This window comes from Rana temporaria, chromosome 9 (genome assembly GCF_905171775.1).
Source record: "Rana temporaria chromosome 9, aRanTem1.1, whole genome shotgun sequence".
In the NCBI taxonomy this organism is placed as follows: domain Eukaryota; kingdom Metazoa; phylum Chordata; class Amphibia; order Anura; family Ranidae; genus Rana; species Rana temporaria.
The window spans coordinates 110,081,838-110,104,876 of NC_053497.1; the positions used below are offsets into that span (position 1 = coordinate 110,081,838).

At 41.8% G+C, this 23,039-nt stretch overlaps 1 protein-coding gene across 1 annotated transcript in view; it reads left to right on the forward strand.

The window, feature by feature from the left end:
* The window catches only part of NOTCH1 (notch receptor 1), an 84,061-nt gene that overhangs the window by 20,747 nt on the left and 40,275 nt on the right, over positions 1-23,039 (forward strand). The window contains exons 3-4 of the mRNA XM_040324109.1: positions 15,432-15,694; positions 16,850-17,182. Of these exons, the coding sequence (XP_040180043.1) occupies positions 15,432-15,694; positions 16,850-17,182 (596 nt within the window). The remainder of the gene's footprint in view (positions 1-15,431; positions 15,695-16,849; positions 17,183-23,039) is intronic.

Genomic DNA, 23,039 nt, shown 5'->3' on the forward strand with positions numbered 1-23,039 from the left:
TTTCATGAGGAGAGGTTCCTCAATGAGACCACTGAATGCTTGTCTTGTGACCAGTGACGATCTCTTTCAGTTATCCTTATTCAACTTCTTCCGCAGGCTGTTGCTGTCTTTGAATGTTGTTCTAAAATCTGGCATGCCGTAGCCTGTGGACAAGTTAGGAACGTCTAACAGATTCATCATATTCCTTTGAGACTTTTTTTTTTTTTTTTTTTTTCTGTTGAAAATTAAGTCCATGGCCCTCTGCAGAACTTTTCTCTCCGCCTGGTGTCCCAGCAGCCGGAGAAAGAATGTGATCTCATAATTTCAGTGTAAATTTCCATCTATTGTCCGTGATCAACCACTCGAAGCTTGTTGATGGTGACCTGACCGTGGGCCAGTATGCTGAATTCCGGAGACTTCATCCATCATTCCTATCTCCTGGGTCAAGAACCACCAGGAATGTCCCTAAGGCTGAGGCCTACACTCTCAGCAAGCCAGTGATTCATCTTCAGCAAGTCCGTTTATTTCAAGCTACAGTTGTCCCAGTGGCACGTATCTCTCTGCATGAGATTTATCTTGGCTTGGTGACCTTGGCATCAACTTCTGGTCGTGGGACATGACGAAAATGTAGTGTGTCTTGACGTGAACCTGATGACCTTTGTTCGTCCTCAAAAATTGAGTTGGTGTGGGAATGGGAGCTCTTGCCCTGTCCGGTGGGGGCTGTGGTACAGAATAGCTGCCCCTTCAGCCATTTTATAGGTTTCTTTCATATAAGTGTAAGCTTAAGGCTCATTTCACCCAATCAATGGTGCCTGTTTGGCTGAGTTAGTCGAGATCTCCTAGTTCTCCTCCTGACTTCCGCAGAGTTTTGGGTGTTCTAGTATTCTTTAAAATCTATAATAAATACAAATCCAGCAGGGATAGTGAGAGCCCCTCACAATGACCACAGAAGGTGTGGCGTATTGGGAATTTAAGAGCAGATATCTGGCCCCTTAATTACGGTAGTAAAATATACACCAAGCTTTTGTTTTACTGCAACCAATATTTGTCCCCAAAAACCTGTGACTTTTTAATAGGTAATTAAACACGCATTACAGCTAGGCATAGTGAACATGCAAAGGTTTGAATTGTCAAAAATTTCCCACTGATCCATTTTAGCCTGCTCACCCTCTAATTACATTTTACTCAGTCTCTTGTTTCTTCATGCGTGTTTAACACTGGCCATAACCAGTAGTTATTAGCCATATTAGCAGTAATATTCAGTCCCATGGGCTGCCTACTTCTCTTATTTGAGCCTAATTAACCCTCTTATGTTACTTAACTTCCCCTCTGCGCCTGTTTGATTGCTGCCTTCCAGTTGCTGGAACAGATGTTCAGAAACCACAAGATACTCCCCTCCAGGTGGATTTTCTGGGTGAAATGTCCTGAGACCCGCTGTGGATTGGTTACAGGGAAAGGGCTGATGATGGGGGCGTTTTGTGGGTTAAACGGAGAGCATGTGGTTTTTATGGAAGCAGGTGTCCTGGACCTTGTGACAACTGAGCAGGACCATGGTTACATCTGCTCAATTTGTCCCACATCTATCTGGCAGATGCAAGGCAGCGATAAGCGCTTGTTTGGAAGGTTACAGAGATAACTGGCTCTGCTAGAAATGTTTAAACCAGTTGGCTTAAAGAATAGCTGCAACTTGGTTACAAATTAAAAAAAAAAATACTTATTTTGTTGCGTCACTTAAAGTGGGTATTAAACCCAAAGCCAGAACCAAATTTGTAATTATGTAATCGTTAGATGTGGTGACCTCATTCGTTTTTTTTTTTTTTAAGGAATTTCCCCCGGTGAACTTGCCAGTAACACACTTCCTGTATTAGAGTGCCCCTACTCTGGATGAAGGAACAGGGGGCAGCAGCATTGTTGTTCTGGGAGGAAGGGAACATTGGGTGTAATGGCGGATTTAAATACACTAACAAATTAAAGCCAAACTTCAGCTAATACTTTATAAGCGGTTACAGACAACCATTTTTTTTTCTCCCTCTTGGGATAAAGGTTTGACAGGAATACATTCATTTACAGGTACTTTTATAGCACCATTAAAGGGGTTGTAAAGGTCTGTTTGTTTTTTTGTTTTTTTCAAATAGGTTCCTTTAAGCTAGTGCATTGTTGGTTTACTTTTCCTTCGATTTCGCGTCTAAATATTTATTTTCTTTGTCTGAATCTCTCACTTTCTGTTCCTCAGTAAGCTTGCCCCCATCATCCGAGCCGTTCTGGCTGGGGGTTAGTCAGTGTGCTCCCCCCCCTCCCTTGGGACTACAACCTATTTAGAAAATACAAAACAACCCCTTTAATTTATGCAGCGTCTCAGATATAAATTGCACATTCACATCAGTCCCTACTCTCATTACAATCTAATGTCCCTAACTTGCATACAAAGTAAATAAGTATCATCGGCACACCGAGGATTTCTCAAAAGGGTCCAAAGCTTTATTTTCGTGGTCACATAGTAAATATACAACAACGTTCTGGAGCCACGCAGAGCCCCTTCGTCAGGCTAGTGACAAAGTGATTTGTCTCATCTATGTAACTGATACATTTGCTAGAGAGGTTGTTATTTGAAAGACAACATACTTACTGGCCAGATCACCAGGTGAAAATGCAAAGAAAGCCTAAAGAAAACAAATGCAGCAATCCCAGCTAAGAACTTTCTAAGATGCAATATGTTTGCTTTTGGGTTTAATACCACTTTACTGGCTGAACCTATGCCAGTGGCCTCAAAATCATTGCTTTTGTACAGCACAGGCCATGCTGTAAAGTATCTGGAAGTGTATATGAAAAGATACACAGCAGTGAGAAGAGATACTGGGGTGTTTGCCTGTTTTGTGTAGTCGTGTGTTTTTTTTTTTTTTTTGTCAAATTAGTTTATTGGGTTTAAAGTAAAGAGAAAACAGTAGATACAATTGACAATAAAAGATTACAGAAAAATAAAAATGGTATCATGTAATAAGAGTATTTGAAACATAGAAAAATCCAATAAATATTTGTAGATCCTATGAGGAATATTAAAGGAATCATTAAAGCAGGTTATAGTCAAACCAATCATGTTAGTCTATTGCATTTGAACTCATATAAAATATTATAGAATATTGTGATATAAATGGAACCGGATATAATTATGATATGAACTATAGCTATGGAGCAATTGTAATTTTAGCAATGAATCGGTTTAAAAACTGGCCGAAATAGGGGGGAGAAGATCTTATTCATGTTAAATATTAAAACAATAGGAGCAAAATTAAATATCGTATTTACATATTCACATTTACCATTTTATATAATGAGATAGCTTGAGCTATATATTTGAAGACGTGAGAGATGAAAAGAAAGAAAAAGGACAGAATGTGGAGTATTGTGTAGTCGTTTTTTTCCCCCAAATGGAAAGACGGCGTCCATTTTTATAGCTGTGCTTTATTTCTTGTCCCTGCCAGCTGAATAACTAGCAAGGCACAGTGTTGATTTTGTTCAGATCTATTAAACTATCATGCTTTTTAAGTGTATTGTACTTCTTTCCTCTGGCGAAATAAGTGATTGTCCAACATGATCCTAGAGAAAGGGTTTGGTATACTTTGGGTCAATGTTATGTTGCAAAAAGCAGCAAGTCTCTAACAATGGTTAGTTTTGTTTTTAGCTATACTGTAACTGAATGGTCATGTGTCTCCCTTTTTTAACTGCAGTTGCCTACTAACCTAAAACAATGAAAAGCGTTTTTATTTTTGGGTTCTATAATTGGGCTAAGATTTGTAGTATCACTTGACACCTGGACAGCGTGCTTAGGGTTGGGATTGTTTTTGCCTTGTTGTCAGTCAGCAGCACCTGGAAGCATTTACAGCGAAGACAAGCTCTTGAATACTTTACAATTAATCTTGGAGACAAAGGAGGTGAAGCTAATTAAAGTCATGACCCTCTTACTTTTTAATGCTCCTTTCCCACGGTAAACATTACTTGCAGTGTAACAAGTTAGAGGAAGCGGGCGCCATGGGACGATGGTAAAATGGCTTTTAAAATAGGTTGAGGGGGATGATGTTGCTTTTTAGGATTTGTGAGACATGGAGAGCACATTTTACCATGTTGATTATGGAATGTCGGGATTTATATTACATTTGTAAATACAGAGTGGACCTTTCTGTGATTGGTAAAAAAGGGAAAATTTTATGGTAGTAGTAAAATGCTGTAATTCTGTTTTTATTTTCTGGAATCTGAACTCAATGGGAAACGTGACTCCAAAGAATCCTGTACTCTCAAAAAGACTGCCACCAAAAGGCCTACATGGTGTCTTGGGCCTCCCTGTTGCACTGTGCAGTGTCTTAGGCAGGGATCCTTAAAGCGGTGGTTCACCCTCCATAACAACATTTTAGCATAAAATTCGGCATAGTAGCGCGAGCTACAGTATGCCTGTATTTATTTTTTTAGCCCAGTACTCACTGTGCAATCGTATATTGAAGAATCCGACTCCCCGCGGGGAATGGGCGTTCCTATCCAGAGGGAAGGTGATTGACGGCCGGCTCTGGCACGTCGCGCTCCCCGAAGACAGCCGGAGTAGGTCTCGGCTCTTCACGGCGCTATTTCCGGAGAAGCGTGACGTGCCAGAGCCGGCCGTCAATCACCTTCCCTCTGAATAGGAACGCCCATTCCCTGCGGGGAGTCGGAATCTTCAATATACGATTTTTTTTTTTTATAGGGTGAACCCCCGCTTTAAACTACGGCCCTCCAGCTGTTGTGGAACTACACATTCCATGAGGCATTGTAAAACTCTCACATTCACAGACATGGCTAGGCATGATGGGATTGTAGTTCCTGAACAACTGGAGGGCCATAGTTTGAAGACCCATGGTCTTGGGTCTCTCCTATAGGTTTTGGTAGTGTCATGGGCCTCCCTAATTGTCTCTGCTTGTGTCATGGCCTCCACGTAGGTGTCGGCACAGCTGTGGGCCTTTCTGTAGCTTTCTGCAGTTCATTGAAGAAAATGTTTCTTTATCAGTAGCTGAAAAACTGGACATTCTGAATTAAAAGAGCAGAGGTTCACCTGACAAAAAACAAGTTTAGCTGTGTCAGAATATGGGTTTCATTCTATACAACACAAAATGACTCAAAAGGCCATATTCATACCATAGGCCTCCAAGATATCCTTAGTTTAGAGACATTTGCCTAGATATTGTTTACTTCAAAAATGGTTGAATATTGGTTCCCTGTACAGAACAGTTTCCACATACAGCAGTGTATCAAGCCTATGAAATATATTGCCTTTTATCCATTAAAATGTTGAGAGAGAGTCAGAAGGATATAGGTTTGCTTTCAAAAATAGTAACCACGAGGTACCACTAGCTCTTGGTTTATTCATGGCTTGGATGATGGGCCAGCTCACAAAACTTCTGCTGCTACCAATATGGCTACCTTACAAGTGTGATCCATTGATTAACTTCATTGGGACCCGTTTTATTGTCTTGTTGGCTCCTGTTTCCTAAAAAATGGTCTTTGTTATGGCTACCGAGTGAAGTTTTCTAGTAATTTTCAGAGACAACCCACTTCCATCTGTGTTATAATTATCCCACAGTGCCTAAAGGCCCACGACAGACTTCATCCCAATGCAAATAAGGTCTGGACTGCTTTTTGTCTGTATTGATTACTGTGTGTTTCTAAGGCTTATTCTGGCATTGTTGCTTTTAAGATGGCAGATGGTAGCTAAGGCCAAGAGGAATTTTAGGAGCCTGAATTCAGAGGTCGCCATGAAACATCTGCTGTTGTGCAATGCAGAGCCGGGGAACATTTTTTTGAGGGGGCTGATCAGTCGCATTAGCAGATTCCGGTTTGTGGAACTTATGAAGTTGTTTACTGCTCATTGCTTGGTGATGCTCAGACTGGGTCTTGTCATATGAATGACTTTTGTAGTGTTCATTCATCACTGCTATCTATAGTATATTGCTGAAGTATTCTGGAACCTCTTAATTATAAAATTATTGAAACCCCGCCCATCACCACTACTTAAGAGAATGTGATAGAAACTGTAAATAATTTAGTGTCTTTTCTTTACCATTTCTTTCAGAGAGTCCACAGTACAAGCCTGCAGCTGTCTTTCCACAATCTATAAGCATTTTTGGCTGACAGATTTTAAGAAAAACAGGAATTGGCTCCAAGCTATCATCTTGGATCTGCCTGGGCTGGTTGCAATGGGTTAATTCTTCTGCATAGGGTCTTCACAAGGCCAATAGCTATTGGTATTATTGATAGTAGCTGTTGGTTTTCCAGTAGACCTGAGCTTAGTTAAAGCTCTCACTTGAGGGTGCAAAGAATGTTGCAAAGCGTCAGGCACAATTAACTTTTATTTTTCCATTTCTCATTAACCCTGCTCTCTGAAAGTCATTTTTAAGCCTGGGAGAAGAATTTCACAGAAGCCAGCGATGGTATGCTTCTGTATTCGCAGGCACATATGAGGCTTCTTGTCTATGGATTTAGCATGTATATGAAACATTAGGTATTGTGTCTATACATTTCACAGCCTCCTGCCCCAAGCTGAAGTTCAGCTGATATATTCTGTTTTTGAAGGACGAGTTTATTTTTACACAGGCAAATCATTCAATCGGGTAATTCATAACATGGAGGAAAATTAAACCCTTGCAGCTTGTGACAATTTTATAACCGCGCAGAGAAACGGCCTGCTTTTCTATATTTTTGTTCAATTTGAGGGAGGCAAGACAATTTGGCATCCAGGCCATCACAAATTTTGGGGCCCCTTACACAGCTTTAGGCAGGCCCCCCTGGAGAAGAGAACCGGGGGGGGGGGGCCCCTCCTCTCTCCTGCCGCGAGATAAGCGGGGGGTTGGTGCTGACGAACAAAACAAAGTCAAGTCTTCTCTTCTCTCGCCTGCTGTGAGTTGCTAAAGTCAGAGTAAAATAAATAATAATAAAAAAAAACGAGTTGCTAAAGGGGGGGGGGGGGGGTCAGACGAGAAAAAAAAACAGGGGGCCACCGGGCCCCTTACAGGTGTAATGCCTGTACTCCCCTGATGACGGCCCTGTTGGCATCTAACCATCATCGGTCTATATGCTGAAGGACGCCTAGCCCAAGTTTATACCAGACTATACGTATTGATCAGCTAGAAATTTCCAGTACATTCAAATGCTGTTTTTAACTTCAGCTGGCTCTCTAGGGATGTTTGATGCATACTGGTGGCATAGGATGAGCGAAGGATTGATACCTGATTTTTGTCAAAGTTTGTCCAGACTGGGCATTGCTTATTTTATATCTTTGGCAACTTTCTAGGTTGTCCATATCTGAACAGGTCTGGCATTGAGAATGATGGGAGTTTAAATCTTCCCATTATTACTGGGACTGTGCATCTTGCTATTTTATGTTTTGCGCAAAATCTCTCACCAATAAATGCTGTTTGGGTTTCATCTGGTTGGCATCTAACAGTCCTCTACCCCATGTGTGGATGCCTTTAGTTGAAGGGTAGGTGGATGTCTCTTTACTGTCTTGGTCTCCAGATAAGAATCCCAACCGATCAAAGAGAGAACTCCATAACCGCTTGGAATTCATAGTATCACTTTTGCTCTGTATTATGGCCCCTCTGGAATCTATCTGCTAGGAATACAAAACCCCCCAGGTGTGGAAAGTCCCCCCCCCCCCCCATTTTTTTTACGGATAATATCTTTGCTTTTTATATGCGTTGTGTATATTGGGCTCTGCATTTTGCATTTGTTCTTATCTTTTATAGCCAAGAGATCCATCTTTTAAGAGCGAGGTCATAGTCTAAATTTAGCATTATCCGGTTTGTTATTTTTCCTGTTTTATTTGTAATATTTTTAAAATGACAGCAGATCGGTCTGACCAACAAAAATAGCTTTGTCCCATTTTAGATGATTTGACTTTTGAGAGGATTTAGTTTACACTTTGGTTGAATTAAAACTTCGAAGCTTGTGCCATCCCGGAGCGTCACTGAGCTGGTCTTGTGCCCTTCACAAGACAAGTCATGTGTCCTGTTTATAAATGGCTTAAGGGTGTGATGGTCTGTACCCACGCTCTGAAAACCGCTTGGGTGGTGGCGTTACGGGCCCAGAAGATATGTCTAAACGGCACAGGCTTGGATAAGCAGAGGCTGCTGAGCTATTGTAGGATTGGAAGTCCCAGCATAACCTGGGGACTAAAAAAACGTCTGCACAATTGTCCCCCACTACAGACAAAACAATAAGACAAATGATGTCACCCTCATCTGTTGGAATCTCTATAATGTGGAATAAACATTGGGGACTCCCATAAAGGGCCGCCATCAGGGGGAAATATATATATATATATATATATATATATATGTGTGTGTGTGTGTGTGTGTGTGTGTGTGTGTGTGTGTGTGTGTGTGTATATATATATATATATATATATATATATATATATATATATATATATATATATATATATATATATATAAATTTTTAAGGGCCCAGAGGGCCACGGATGGCAACCCCCCCCCCCCCTTTTTTTTTTTTTTTTTATAATTTTATATTTGTGGTAGATACAAGAAGCTTGTTAAGTCCTTTAACCCATCAGTGGTAAACCAGTAATAGATCCTTTGTTTAGAAAATAAGTTGGCATTTAAACACCTATACCATTTCTTACCATTAGAAAGCACACCTTTGCTGTGTTTCATTGCTCATGGCGAGGTGGTGTTTTGTACCATGTTGGTAAACTTCAATGGTATTTTCATCAGATGAGATATTTAGCAATATGTGCTGCCTTTTCCTTAAATCTCCTTTCTTTTTTTTTGGTGTGCGCTTAAAGCGGAATTCCACCCATTAGTGGGTACCTGCTAATCGGAAGCTGAAGTTCTCCTTCCTGAAGTCTTCTGGGACACATGACAGGTCCTAGAAGACTTTGGGACCAGTCACAGAGCGCATGCACAGTGGGCACCCAGCTGTGAAGCTGCAAGCTGTCATAGCTGTAGTGCTACTTTAAAGCGGGGGTTCCGCGGGAAAACTTTTTTTCTTTTTTCAGTTGCATCTGCCGCTCTTAATGTACTTTTAAGTCTACTCACGTGTCCTATTTTCTTAGCCCTCCGCATTGACATTCTGCAGAAAACTAGACTTTATAAAAATCTTGGCTGAACGTTTCCATCTTGCTTGTGGGCACTCTGAAGCCCACAAGCAAATCCTTCCGGGATACGGTGAATGCTGATGTCCCAGCATTTACCGCTATATCCCGCACATGTGCAGTGTTGACAGCGAGCGGCGCCGTCAACACTACACAATATTGGCGTTTTGACCTGTTTGCCCTGAATTAAAATGGCGGAATTGTATCCGCCCTCGTCATGTGACGTGTCAAATCACGCGATAGTTCGTCTTGTTAGCTAGAGAATCATCTCCTGGGCAGCGTCACGCTGTGCTCCCAGGAGACATTGCAAAGTAATCCCAAGAATCACTGGGGGGAATACAGCTAGACGGACACGCCCACTCCCGCGGGACCTAAACCAGGAAGTTCCTGGTTCAGACATCGTAAACACGGTATGGGATTTATTTTAAAAAAAAATTGATAGCCCACTTTAACCTCCCTGGCGGTATGATTCTGTCTGGAATTACGTACCAAAAGCGGTACATTTATTTTGCAAGGAAATTGGCGTTTTATACTGTAGGCCTGTAATTTTTAGAAATAACTCACTTAAATCTGACCAAGCAAGAGTCTTGTAGGCATCCCGGGTATGATTTTTTTTTTTAAAACAAAATTATAAATTATAATATAATAAATAATTATAAATAATTATAACAAATAATAATATAATTATAATAAAAATTATTCAATAATGTAATCAACTCAAAATCACTGAAATTTGCAGTTGCAGAATTGTCGCTGTCATTATTTTATTTTTTTTATGACGAATTTCCCCGCAAATCGCTATCGCACAATTCTGCAAGTGATTATAATTTATTATCGCTGTTTTCTAGCTGATCTAAAACCATTTTTGACATAAAGGGACACTTTTGGACAATCTACAGTTTTTAGGCAGAAATGACATTTTTTATTATATAAAAGTACATGCAGGGCACTGGGCAGACCACTAGGGACAAGGGGGGTGTGTATTTTTTACATACAGTACTGTAATCTATAAGATTACAGTATACTGTATGTAATGTGTTTGTTTACTTTTTTGAATTTGGCGCCGTTCTCCGTCCCCGTGCGTCGTAACGTCGCAGGGAACGGAGATCGGCGTCACACGGGGACTGTGAATCGAGCGAGGAGGTCCCGCTCGCTCACACAGCGGGTGGCATCGCTGGATCCAGGGACAAGGTGAGTAAACCAAGCCTGTGGATCCAGCGAAAGGTAAGCCCGTCCAGCCCGAGCGTGACTCGGGTTTGCCGATCCTAACATGTAAAACCAACCCCGAGTCGCGCTCGGGTTTACCGTCAGGGGGGTTAAAGATTGAAACTGAGCCGGTGAGATTAACGATGATTTGTAAATTAGGGTGAACCTCCGCTTTAAGTTTCCATAGAAATTAAGGAAAAAGTGAAACTGTCAATCAGATGATTCATAAACTTATTTGGGACAGGGTCTGCATAAGGAAACAAATGTCCCCCACAGCCAAAAACTGCCGATAACAGCCTATTGGTGTATGGACACATAGGAAAACATGCTGGGGGGTTTATTGGCTGCAGAAAAAATGTCTGAAGCCAAAACGAGCCGCTGTAAAAACGTCCAGTGTGCATGAGGCTTTAGAGATTACTAGAAACTGCTGCAGCCCCTTAGTTGACTAGGAATGTCTGCCAAGGTATGACCCACTGTGCACCTTGAGACTTAGTGATGACAATCCTGTCCTAGAGTATTGAACAAAATGTGGATTTTGATTTTAATTGGCTGTCCTGGATCTTCCCTCATCTCAGGCTAGAGAAGGCCCTGTTGAGCCACTTGTCCACACGACCAGCAAACGGCTGTACAGCCGACCGATTATCCGAACATTGGCAGATAGGCCAATTCCAAGACTGGCCTTGGAAGTGGACAGTGTGCTGACATGGGTGAGAGAGCAAGCACAGGCGGGGGCTGGCAGCATTTTATTACTCGCACGCCACTGCAAAAGTCCTAAAAGCGTGGACTTAACACATGAATGGACACTTCAGAGGCTGACATGCCATCACTGGGGCTCGGGATGGAACAAAGGCCTCTCTCATGAAAGCAGCAGGTCCCCACAGCCCAGCTTGATGCATTCTCTGACTGGGAGCAGTAAAAACCAGCCACCCAGAAGCCCCCCAAACCTATTCTAACCTCCTCTTCCCCTCTATGCCATCCCTGATTGGTCGCCAAGCACGAGAGGCAGCTGCTCGCCTCATTAATATGCACACCTGCTCTCTCTCTGGGCCTTTTGTGAGGACGGCAGATGCCCCGATTAATTCTGTGCTTTCTTTTCACTCTTTCTCTGGCTGGGATAATGCATTCTCATTAACCCAAAATATCTTCGATACCCAACAAATTCTCTCACAATCCCTCAACAAAGCAACCCTGAGCAGACAAAATTGGAGGGAGTTTTTTCACCCTTCCCTGAGAAATAACATTGCATCCATACTTGTTTGGCTTTAAAACTGCATATGTATATATATTTTTATGAATAGTTTCTGCAATACAATACTAACAAAAAGTTGTATTGTTTGCTTTCACTGGCTTTCATTTTTGCTATAGTTGAGATGCATTTAAAGTGTATGTGAAGTGAAGACCCAGTCCTTTTTTTTTTTTTTTGTCTGTGTCCTGTCAAGAGAGAAAATTTCTCTTTACTTCTTGTCCAGACACACAACAGGAAGTAGGAGGAGATCTCTTCAAAGAAGGGGGATTTACAGTCCGAAAAAATCCAGAGAAGAAATTGTGACAATTAAAAAATTCTGGATTTCTCATCACTTTGTTGAGGGGGGTGAGGAAAGAGTCCCCCCTGTCAGAATACACTAGCACAGCGAAGGGGGGGGGGGTGATAGCTGCACCAAAATGAGATGATTTGAGCTTTGTAACATGGTGCAAGTAGCCATCAGAAGACTGGTACACTGTAGTCATAAATGGATGGACATGGTCAGCAACAATACTCAGGTAGGCTGTTGTATTGGTACTAAGGTGGGCCAAAGTGTGCCGAGTGAATACCCCCCCACACACCATTATACCACCACCAGCCTGAACCATTGATACAGGGCAGGATGGAGCCATGTTTTTATGTTGTTTATCCTACCATCTGAATGTTGCAGCTGAAATCGAGGCTCGTCAGACCAGGCAACTTTTTTTACAATTTTTTTAATGTCCAATTTTGGTGAGCCTGTGCGAATTGTAGCCTCATTTCCGTGGTCTTCGTTGACAGGAGTGGTACCCAGTGTGGCCTTCTGCTGTAGCCCATTTGCTTCAAGATTCTATCTGTTGTGAGTTCAGAGATGGTATCCTGCATACCCTGGTTGTAACGAGTGGTTATTTGAGTTACTGTTGCCTTTTTATCATCTCGAACCAGTCTGCCTATTCTCCTCTGATGACAACAAGGCATTTTCGTCCACATAACTGCTGCTCGCTGGATATTTTCACCAACCATGCCACGTTGAAAGTCGCTTAAATCACCTTTCTTCCCCATTCGAATGCTCTGTTTGAAATTGAGCAAGTCGTCTTCGCCACATCTAGATGCCTAAAGGCATCCTTCCAGATAGACCTGCGCCATTATACTCATTGGCGGTAACCAAGGCAAGAAAAATGCATTTTCTGCAGTTGGGTAGTCAGTCGCTTAAAGCGGTGTTTCACCCTAAAAAACAACTTTATAGCATCTCATTCAGCATAGTTGCGCAAGCTACAGTATACCTTTATATTTTTTTTGGCGCCGTACTCACTGTTTAATCGCGTAGTAAAATTTCATACTCCCCGCGAGGAATGGGCGTTCCTATTCAGAGGGCTCGTGATTGACGGCCGGCTATGGCGCGTCACGCTTCAAGAAATAGGTCTCAGCTCTTCCCGGCGCTATACGGCGCCTGCGCAGTCAGCTCCGATGTCTGTGCGCAGGCGCCGTATAGGCGCCGTGAAGAGCAAACACCTATTTCGGCTATTTCTGTGAATCGTGACGCGCCATAGCCGGCCGTCAATCACGAGCCCTCTGCATAGGAACGCCCATTCCCCTGAAACTTTACTACGCAATTACACAGTGAGTATGGCGCCACAAAAAATATAAAGGCATACTGTAGCTCACGCTACTATGCTGAATGAGATGCTAGAAGAAGAAAACATTTTTTTTTAGGGAGAACCCCCGCTTTAACCATTGGTGGCATTTCCCGGGCAATAGCCTCCTGTGTGACAGAGACCACTAATCTGTTTTGAGGTCTATTTTGTGCAGGAAAGTATGCCATTAACAGTTAATGGTGCAGGAAAGGAGGCTACTATTTAGGCACAGATCCACTTTAAATAAATGATCAAATACATAAGCTTGCAGCTTTTTAATCTGTATGTATTTAATAAAAGTAATGATTGAAGGACAGAGATTGTAACCGTCTGCCTTTTTGTAGTTGTTTTATTTGCTCTAGAGCAGTGACAGATGGTCTCCTCTGAACTTCTTTATAAGAAACTTTACAGCTCTGTGGGGATAAAGAAGCCACCTTCGATCTAAGCGGCTGCAACTTGTGTTTTCCATGAGTCCTGTGGAAAAGGTGTGAGGACAAATGAGGCATGAGTTCTGCCCTTCGGACTATTAGTACAAATATGCAAGCAGATGGGACAGTTGTCACCAAGATCCACTTCATGTGCTGACAAAGACGGGATTCGCCCTAAGATGTCCACCATCTCCTCCTCCTCCTCTCTCTTTGTTTTTTTCCCCATCTTTGTGAGTCTCTTGTTGAGTCTAAGAGCCCATTGACAACTCCAACAAACATTCCCAGGCTGCCTTGCTCTGGTGGTGGCACAACAAATGGCTGAGACTATTTGGCTTAAGACAAGCAGATGGTAGCTGAAATTTGTATGCCAAATTTCCTTTTCTTTGTTATTTCAAAGTTTTCTTATTATACCTAACTTCTCTGGCCTATTATAAGGATTGTCTACTGGTGAAGATGCGATGGAATTTTACAAGTTATGCTGCGTACACACGATCAGGCTTTTGCCCGGCCAAATCACATCAAATTCCAGCAGGAAAAAAATACATGTTCTATATCTAAACTCCGATGGAATTCATCGGAATTTCCAATGTAAAAACTCCAATGGGGCTACACACGAACGGAAAATCCGATGGGGGGAAAAAGTCCATCGGAAATTCCGATCGTGTGTACGGGGCATTAGATATGTTGTAGTCTAATTGTTTGATTTTGGGAAATGAGTTGATGAAATCTTGATGTTCTGAAATGTGTACTAACATGGGACATCATACAAGCACTTTATAAATGTCATACTTCATATATGAAATACACATACAAAAGTTTTTTTTTTTTATAATAAGCTAGCATTCATTTAGCTGTTAAAGTTCCTAAATGCCATACCTTTTAGGCAGAATTTTCCATACAGCAGGCCCTTAAATCTTACCAACTAGCAAATCTTTTGGCTGCATTCATTGGAGACCCTATTTGACCTCTTAAAGTCATGGAGGCAACGCTGGGTCCTTTATCTTTAATTGCCTGAGAGTGGGACGTCGGGCTGTGTTTTTCTTGGTTTTGACTTTGTTGACTTTTCATTTTTGGGAAAAACCGCAAGCACTGATCCGTACAAGAATTATTTGGGCGTCTTGTGGGGGCAGCACACTCCCAGAAAGTCTCCCATTAAAGTGATAATTTACAAGGCCTTGTCTTTTGGTGGGCAGCGTGCTGGAAACAGGTGGCAATATCGGGTCACACTTCTGCATCACAGCCCCCCCGTCCATTTACAAGGCATAAAGAGTTTTGAGAAGCCATTTCATGCCTTTTAGGCCAAGCTCTGAAATTACATTACAGGATTAGCAGCTGTAAGCGTTCAGTCATTCAGGAAAATGTCCATCCTAAATAATGTACTAAACCCAGATTTTACATCTAGAAGTAATTCTAGCCTCAATTGAATTGGAGGAAGTAAAATGGGCTTCTGTTATAAAGCAAAACAGTGTGCAAAATGCAGAAGTCATCAAACTGCAGGTAACTTGGATCTGGCAACTGGTTACCGTGCTTTATTACTGCTCTAATGTAATATGTTATTTAAATTTAAGGCAGCACTATATAGATCTACAAATCTAGCCTATTAGTTTTACCAATGCTTCTGCAGATAAGAGGGGCTCATAATACGCACATTAGCCAATTTTGTAAGCTACACACAAAATGTTGCTTTTGTTCCCGTTCTGCTTTATGATCATTGGCAGTCAGTGAAAAGTGTGGGATGTTTCTCTCATGACGGGTCCCCTATGATTGTATTTTTTTTTTCCAAATATATAGAATGCTGAAAGTCTAATTTTCTGCCATCTTTTTTTCCATAGATGCCACAGTTCCTTCTTTGGAGAGCGCTGCCAATACCCCAACCCATGCTCTAATACTCCCTGTCAGAATGGAGGAACCTGCAATGCTGAATTCCGAGGTGGCATTCGTTATACCTGCACCTGCCCACTAGGATACCAAGACGCTCGCTGCCTTACCCGCAAGGACAATGCATGCCTCAGTGGCCCTTGTCGCAATGGTGGAACCTGTGAGCTGGTCATAAATGAGAAGAATTATAGGTGCAGATGCCCTCCAGGGTGGACAGGTATGAACGGAAGACAGAGAAATTATTGATTTAAAATACCTTGCCTGCAGTTAGAAACTGGGTCCTAAATAGGGGTCAAAAGTGAGTGGGAAAGTGTGTGTGTATATGTATGTATGTGTGTATGTACATTATGTATGTATGTGTGTGTGTGTATGTACATTATGTATGTATGTATGTATGTGTGTGTGTGTATATATATATGTGTGTATGTATGTGTATATATATATATATATATATCTATCCATGACCTCTTCAGGGGCATTTTCCTTTTCTTCCCGTCCCTTTTGATGCACGTACAAGAAGTTTGAGATGCGGGAAGATGTTTTCAGAAGTTCTAAACCTTTCCTTGACTAAATGCAGGGTATTTTCTTTTTTTTCTTTCCTTTCCTCTTTTCCATTTTTTTTCCCCTGCACACTGATCGGAAAGAAGGGGGAACCTGTCCAATAGATATAGAAGTAGCTATTAGACCAGACAGAGGCTGTAACCTTTCCCTACTCTATCCATAACTAGATTAAAAGTTTTGGCTGGAGTTAGTCTTCATAGACATCACAAGGGGATAGATTGTTTCTTGTATCGTATTGTATTGTATTACAGTAATTATACATTCATAAAACACACCGCTCCGGTCTTCGTCTTGTGAATGGCCTGAATGAGAGGGGAGCACAGATGTGAAAGTAGTGCTGAGGTCTATGAGACCTGCATGGATGTACATTGGGTGCTGAACTCCCACCCTCCACATTTTAAAGGGCAGGTTTGACCAATGTAGAATAAATAATGTATAACTACTGTAGTATTGATGAGTTTTTGTTTGTGCCCAGAGTTGGCCTTTAATCTCCAGAAATCTTCCTCCCGACCAGTGCTTCCAACTATCACTAAAACCCGCTCACATAGGTGGAGGGATGTGCCTAGGCAGACAATGTCTTTTGTATGTATGTTCTATTGCTTGTACATGGGTTTGTATGTGTTCTGGTGTGAAAGTCCTGGAACCGAGCATAATGGGGTGTGTTGAGCTGATTATAAAATATCGTTTTTACTGTGTATGTTCTCAGGATGTCTTTAAAAAAAAAAAGCGTCCAAATATAAGTGGTGTTAACGAGCCGCAAGAATGTCAATGTCAATCATTCCATATTCTAAATTGTGTGTTTACGTTGCAGGAGACACTTGCCAGCAGGCTGATCCATGCGCCTCCAACCCTTGCGGGAATGGTGGAACTTGTGTCCCATTCGACTCGCAGTATGTGTGCAAATGCCTGGAAGGTTTTCACGGAGAGACCTGCAAGCAGGATGTCAATGAATGCAAACAGAATCCGTGCAAAAATGGTGGAACCTGTTATAACGGCTTTGGATCATTCTCCTGTCTGTGCAAGAGTCGTTTCACTGGCAATTTCTGCGAGAACCCATATGTGCCATGCAATCCTTCGCCGTGCCAAAATGGGGGCACCTGCCGGCAGACCGACGACACCTCCTATGATTGCACCTGCTTGCCAGGTATTTATCTCCATAATCTTTGAGTTATTTTTTCTCTTTTTTTGGCATTTGTGAACTTCTGCCATGCTGTGTTCTGTTGCTGGTATTTTAGATGATTTATATTGCGGAGCCTTTTGTAATGATTTGATATTGCATGTTAGACGTCACAGTTGACTATCAACATTTGAAATAATTTTTTTTAAAGCTCAACTCCAGATAAGAGTGGGGGAAGAAATATTTTTATTGCTGTCTGGTACCAATTGGGGAGATTTATCCTCACTTCCTTTCCTAGTGACACCAAAGGAAAAAATGCAGGGAAATTGGTTTCACTGGGGCAGGAAGACGGACAGTACCAGCAACTTGAGAGATGACCCACCCATCTTTATTTTATTAAATCGCTGTGCTTTTGTTGCCGTTTCTATCAGAGAGAGATCGTTTCTTGTCTCTGCTGCACCCTGTGACCAGGGTAGGGCATGGGGGTATCGCTCATGAATGGTGAATGAGAGAAGAAAAATTTGACAAAGGCTTAAAAATGAGAAAACTGTTATAGTTGGAGTTGAACATTCCTGTCATATAGCTAGGGATATTTACTAAAACTGGAGCACTCAGAATCTGGTTCAACTGTGCATACTAACCAATCGGTGGTGTTGTAAAAGCTTCATTGAACAAGCTAAAGTTAAAAGCGGATTGGGTACCATGCACAGCTGCACCAGATTCTAAGTGCTCCAGTTTTAGTAAATCTCCCCAAGAGTTTACACAGAGCAACTGTCTGACCTCCAAAAATAGCCATTAGGGAAGGGGTATTTCAGCTTTTATTAGCTAGATTCAGGTAGGGGCGTGCAACGTTAGGCAGGCGTAGCGTATGGCATTTACACTACGCCGCCGTAAGTTAGATAGGCAAGTGCTGTATTCACAAAGCACTTGCCTCCTAAGTAACGGCGGCGTAGTGTAAATTGCCCGGCGTAAGCGCGCCTAATTCAAATGAGGATGTGGGGGGCGTGTTTTATGTATATTAACTGTGACCCGACGTGATTGACATTTTTTACAAAAGGCGCATGCACCGTCCGTGTACATATCCCAGTGTGCATTGCTCCAAAGTACGCCGCAAGGACGTATTGGTTTCGACGTGAACGTAAATTACGTCCAGCCCTATTCACGGACGACTTGCGCAAACAACGTAAAATTTTTAAATTTTGACGCGGGAATGACGGCCATACTTAACATTGACTAGTCCAGCTATTTGATGGAGTAACTTTACGCCTGAAAATACCTTGCGTAAACGGCGTATCTTTACTGCGACGGGCGCGTTCGTGAATAGGCGTATCTAGGCATTTACATATTCTACGCCACACTCAATGGAAGCGCCACCTAGCGGCCAAAGGAAAAATTGCACCCTAAGATACGACGGCGCAAGCCGTCGTATCTTAGCTAGGTTTAAGTGTATATCAGTTTGAGCATACACTTAAACTTAGGACGGCGCCGATTCCGAGTTAGTTCGGAGTATCTACTGATACGCCGGCCTAACTCTCTCTGAATCTGGCTATTAGTCTGGTTAGATCGTCTCTTCACCTGGGTAATGTTAAGGGTCTTATCAGCCTTTTTAAACCAATGTATCCAGAAGACGGGTCCTCTTGAGTTGTACAACTGCTTCTTGTGTGTTCTGGGTTTAAACTCCTAGATTGTGCTCTTGTGTTTGCAACAGGAAGCAAATTGTTTATTCAAGACAACAATTACTCGCTACCTTACTCCACAATAGGAGGATATACCCATTCACTTTGAACTTTTGCCCTGGAGTACCAGATTGTCTGTTCATAAAATGACAAATAGTTGGAGTGTGTGGCCTGCAAGCCTCTTTGTAGAGGGATGAGGCGAGGGTAGGTCTCGGGTGAAGGGAATTTTAAACTGCTGGTTTTATTAACCAAAAAGTACTTGTGTTGGATTTGCAGTCTTCGAAGTTTTCTTTGTTGGTCTTGGAACTTGATGGGGTTTGTTGTTCTTTAGTAACCAAATCTAGGACCAGCAAAAAGGCTGAACAGTATAGATGGTCAACAGTTGCAGATAGTCTTCATAAGTACACCTTATTTGATTTAGTTCATTCCATACCAGGAGCCACGAATAGTAGCACTAGGGTTGTTTTGAATCCCAAGGTCCGCACTACCTGAGGCGATTCAGTTCGCATGTGTTGCGCTATACAAGTTTCTCACACGCCTGCATGGAGTTTGCATGTTCTCCATGTGCCTGTGTCGGTTTTCCCTGGGTATTCGGGTTTCCTCCCACATCACTGCGATGCGATCTGGCTGAGATCACTGCAGTGATGATGCACCATTGAGCTTGATGGATCACGCTCTCGTCCCCCCCCCCCCCTCTTTTTTTTTTTTACAAACTTTATTAAGTCGTCCCACAGGCATGTCATAAAGTTCAGTTTCCAGCCACATGGTGTGAGGCAGTGGATTGCCTCAAACATCAGTGCGCTGAAAGAACATACTGCATGCATTACTTATTTTCAGCGCATTGTGCTCACACACCACTGTAAACTGAGCACATAGGAGGGAGATGAGGCATTTTACCTTGTCCATGCAGTGGGACTGTGCTGGTATAGCCACCCAACAGTCCCACCGCATCTGGTATGAACCTACCCTTTTGCAATTTAAAAAAAAAAAAAACATTTAAATTCACAACCCCCCCCCCCCCCCCCCCCCGAAAGGTGCCAATTGTGGCACCTGAGGAATAAATAAATAAATTAAGAGCAAAAGTGAACTGGTACGGTCTTGAATGATAGATCTTGCAAGGGAAAAGCAAAAGGGAAAGGGAAAAGCAAAAGGTTTTCTTTGCAGTTTCTACTTGTTTGTCTGGACATTTTAACAGCACTAATGTTTTGCTAAAACATTCTTATTCTCTAAGGTGGCCCACAATGGGCAGATTACTGGCCATGGTCATAGCGTGGGGTGGATAAGGCATTCTCTTCAGAACCTGATTGGATGATTGGAGAGTTCATTGAGGCAGCATTAAAATTTGCAGATCACTCCTTTTCTTGTCGGCTTCTATAAAAAGAAAACATTATTTTCCTGAATTGCAAGGAAGCATTTTTTTTTTCAAACGTCATTACTCTAAGATTTTGCTAAGCATGTCTGAATTTCTGAGAAGAGAGATCATGACACTGCGAGCCGTGCATGAAAAAAAGAAAAAAACTTGAACAGGAAACTTTAGCTCTGCACTAAACGGATGTATTCCTTCCTCTTCAACTCACAATAAGCAGTAAATTGTAAAAAAAAAAAAAAGTCCTATTGTCACACCATGCAGCAACATAAAGTATCTTTTTCCGTCTATGCTCTGCGATCTCCATGTTCTTCCGTGCCGTCAGCGGACCCTTGTACAAATGTTGTTTGCCGCATGTTGGGACGCGTCTGAAGCATCTGCAAAGCTCTAACAAGTCACAATTCACCTGATACTTTTCTGTGATTTAACACTCCCAAAGTTGAAGTTGCATAGTGTTTCATTAAGTATGTTCGATGACTAACTCTGGGCTAAAGTCGCTGATTTAAGCATTCTCTGCAAATAGTCTTACTACGACATTTTTAAACAGTAACAATTAAACATTTCAAACCCGTTTCCATATCGTTGTTACATTTATAAAGGTTTTATTTTCTAAATAGGTTCCTTTAAGCTAGTGCATTGTTGGTTCACTTACCTTTTTCCTTCGATTTCCCTTCTAACAGTTTTTTTTTCTTTGAATTTCTCACTTCCTGTTTCTCCTCAGTAAACTTGCCCCCATCATCTGGCTGGGGGTTAGTCAGCCAGAACAGCTTACTGAGGAGGAACAGGATGTGAGAAATTCAGACAAAGAAAAAAAACATTTAGAAGGGAAATGGAAGGAAAAGGTAAGTGAACCAACAATGCACTAGCTTAAAGGAACCTATTTAGAAAAAACAAACAAAAAACCTTTACAACCCCTTTAAGAGTACAATATAGATTTAAACTGCTGAATTGTAAAGTGCTTTATGAGATATTGTAAACTTTCCATGTGTTATATGTATGGATGGTGTCCAGTTAGGGTTTCCACCTGTCCGGGATTCACCTGGAAAATGTGGGTTTTGAATCATGTGTCCAGGTTTCAGTCTGTCTGACACCTGGACACAATATTCAAACAGAAATGTGGCTCAGAACAGGGCCTGATAAGAGGGTGAGGGGGCACTATGCACGCCACATTAGTACCTAAAGGTATCTCAGGTCTGTTACAATCCTATAGTGTATGCTAACATAAAAAAAAACGCTGCTAAAGTGTTTGGGTTTGTCTTCTAGACAAAGTGACAACCCTATGTCCAGTTCCAAGATCTCAGTGTTGGTAGGAGGGGCGGTTACTGCAGGCACCTGACCAGAGTGCAGGTTTGCCATGTTTATAGGACTTGTAGTGTAACTAAAGGCAAAACATTTTTTTTTTTTTTTCGGTTCGAGAAAGGGAGGGTTAGAACCCCTGTCAGGATTTTTTTTCTGTCTTTCATTGGCGATTTCACATCACTTCCTGTCCTACAGTCAAAACAGGAAGTGAGGAAATCCCTCCAAAGACAGGGAATTTGTGTTTCACCAGAACTATGAAAACAATTTACTGCGCTTACTGTTGATCAAATTCATACTTGAACATACAAAACATTTTCTATGTTTATATATGAATTTGATCAACAGTAAGCGCAGCAAATTGTTTTCATATTGCCATTTGCTCATTTGCTTTTTAGCAAGTTTTTACTGCAGCTGGTGTTTTTCTGATCACCTTTTTTATCCAATTCCCTGCAAAATAATGAGCATTTATTATTTGTTCTCTTTAAGGTGAGCGTTGTCGTTAATGTTACTTTTATATGACTATATGTAGAGAATAGGGAAATGCAGCTGATGTTCTTTTTAAACCTGTAGATTTTTTATGCTTTATCAGCGGAAAAATGTCTTCATTGGCCTGGTTCATTATGTGTCTAATATTACCACTATGTGCATTTTTCAGCATGCTGGCAAATTTGGTTTTCAAAAGCCAGCAGATCTGTGACAACTGTTCATACTCAGAGATTTTTGTGCAAACTCGCCACCTGTGCCTTTAACTATATCTACAAGCTTCCACGGTTTAATCTCTCGCAGGGCGGAATCATATAATTTCTGTTTACAAGCATCTATTCACTCCTCAGTGATTCCAACCCCCTCCATGGGATGAGTTTGAATCATCAATTTTTTTTTTTTTTTCCCCTCCACTTTGGAGGCTTGCGGCCAGGCATGTTATAACTGGGCAAACATTAACTTCGATGGTACTTTGAAGCCTTTTCAAACAATAGTAGCCGGAGTTTTTATGGGCTTGCCTAGCAGGTGTCTCATATAGCACAGGCTGCCTCAGATATATTATCAAAGAAAGGAAAAAGAAAAACACCTACGTACGCCTGAAAAGATCAAAGAGCAAATGACTGAATACCTGCACAGTTTATTTCCCTGCAGCGGGCATCCTGGGCCTTCTGAATGGCAAATTTTAAGCAAAGGGGCTGCAGATTCCCCAGCTGTGCTTTACAGGATCACATCACTCACAATTTGATGTTGTGGTTCTGGGTGGATGGATGCTGATGATCCAAATAACCCAGGGGGCTTTTTATGTCTCAGGGCCTCCAGTAACATGATCACCACACTGCAGACCCAGCAGGGAGATTTTAGACCCCTTGAAAATGCCCCTGGCAGGTAGCAGTACTGATTGAGAGGTTATGCAAGAGATATAAAAAACTAGAAGATGATTCAGCTCACTGAATCTACAAAGAGCATGAAGGCCGTTTCTACCTCATACCTTATACTTTACCTTTCTGGAAATCTCATTGAATGGCAGTGTTGCCTTCCACTAATGAACACTAGACTAGGC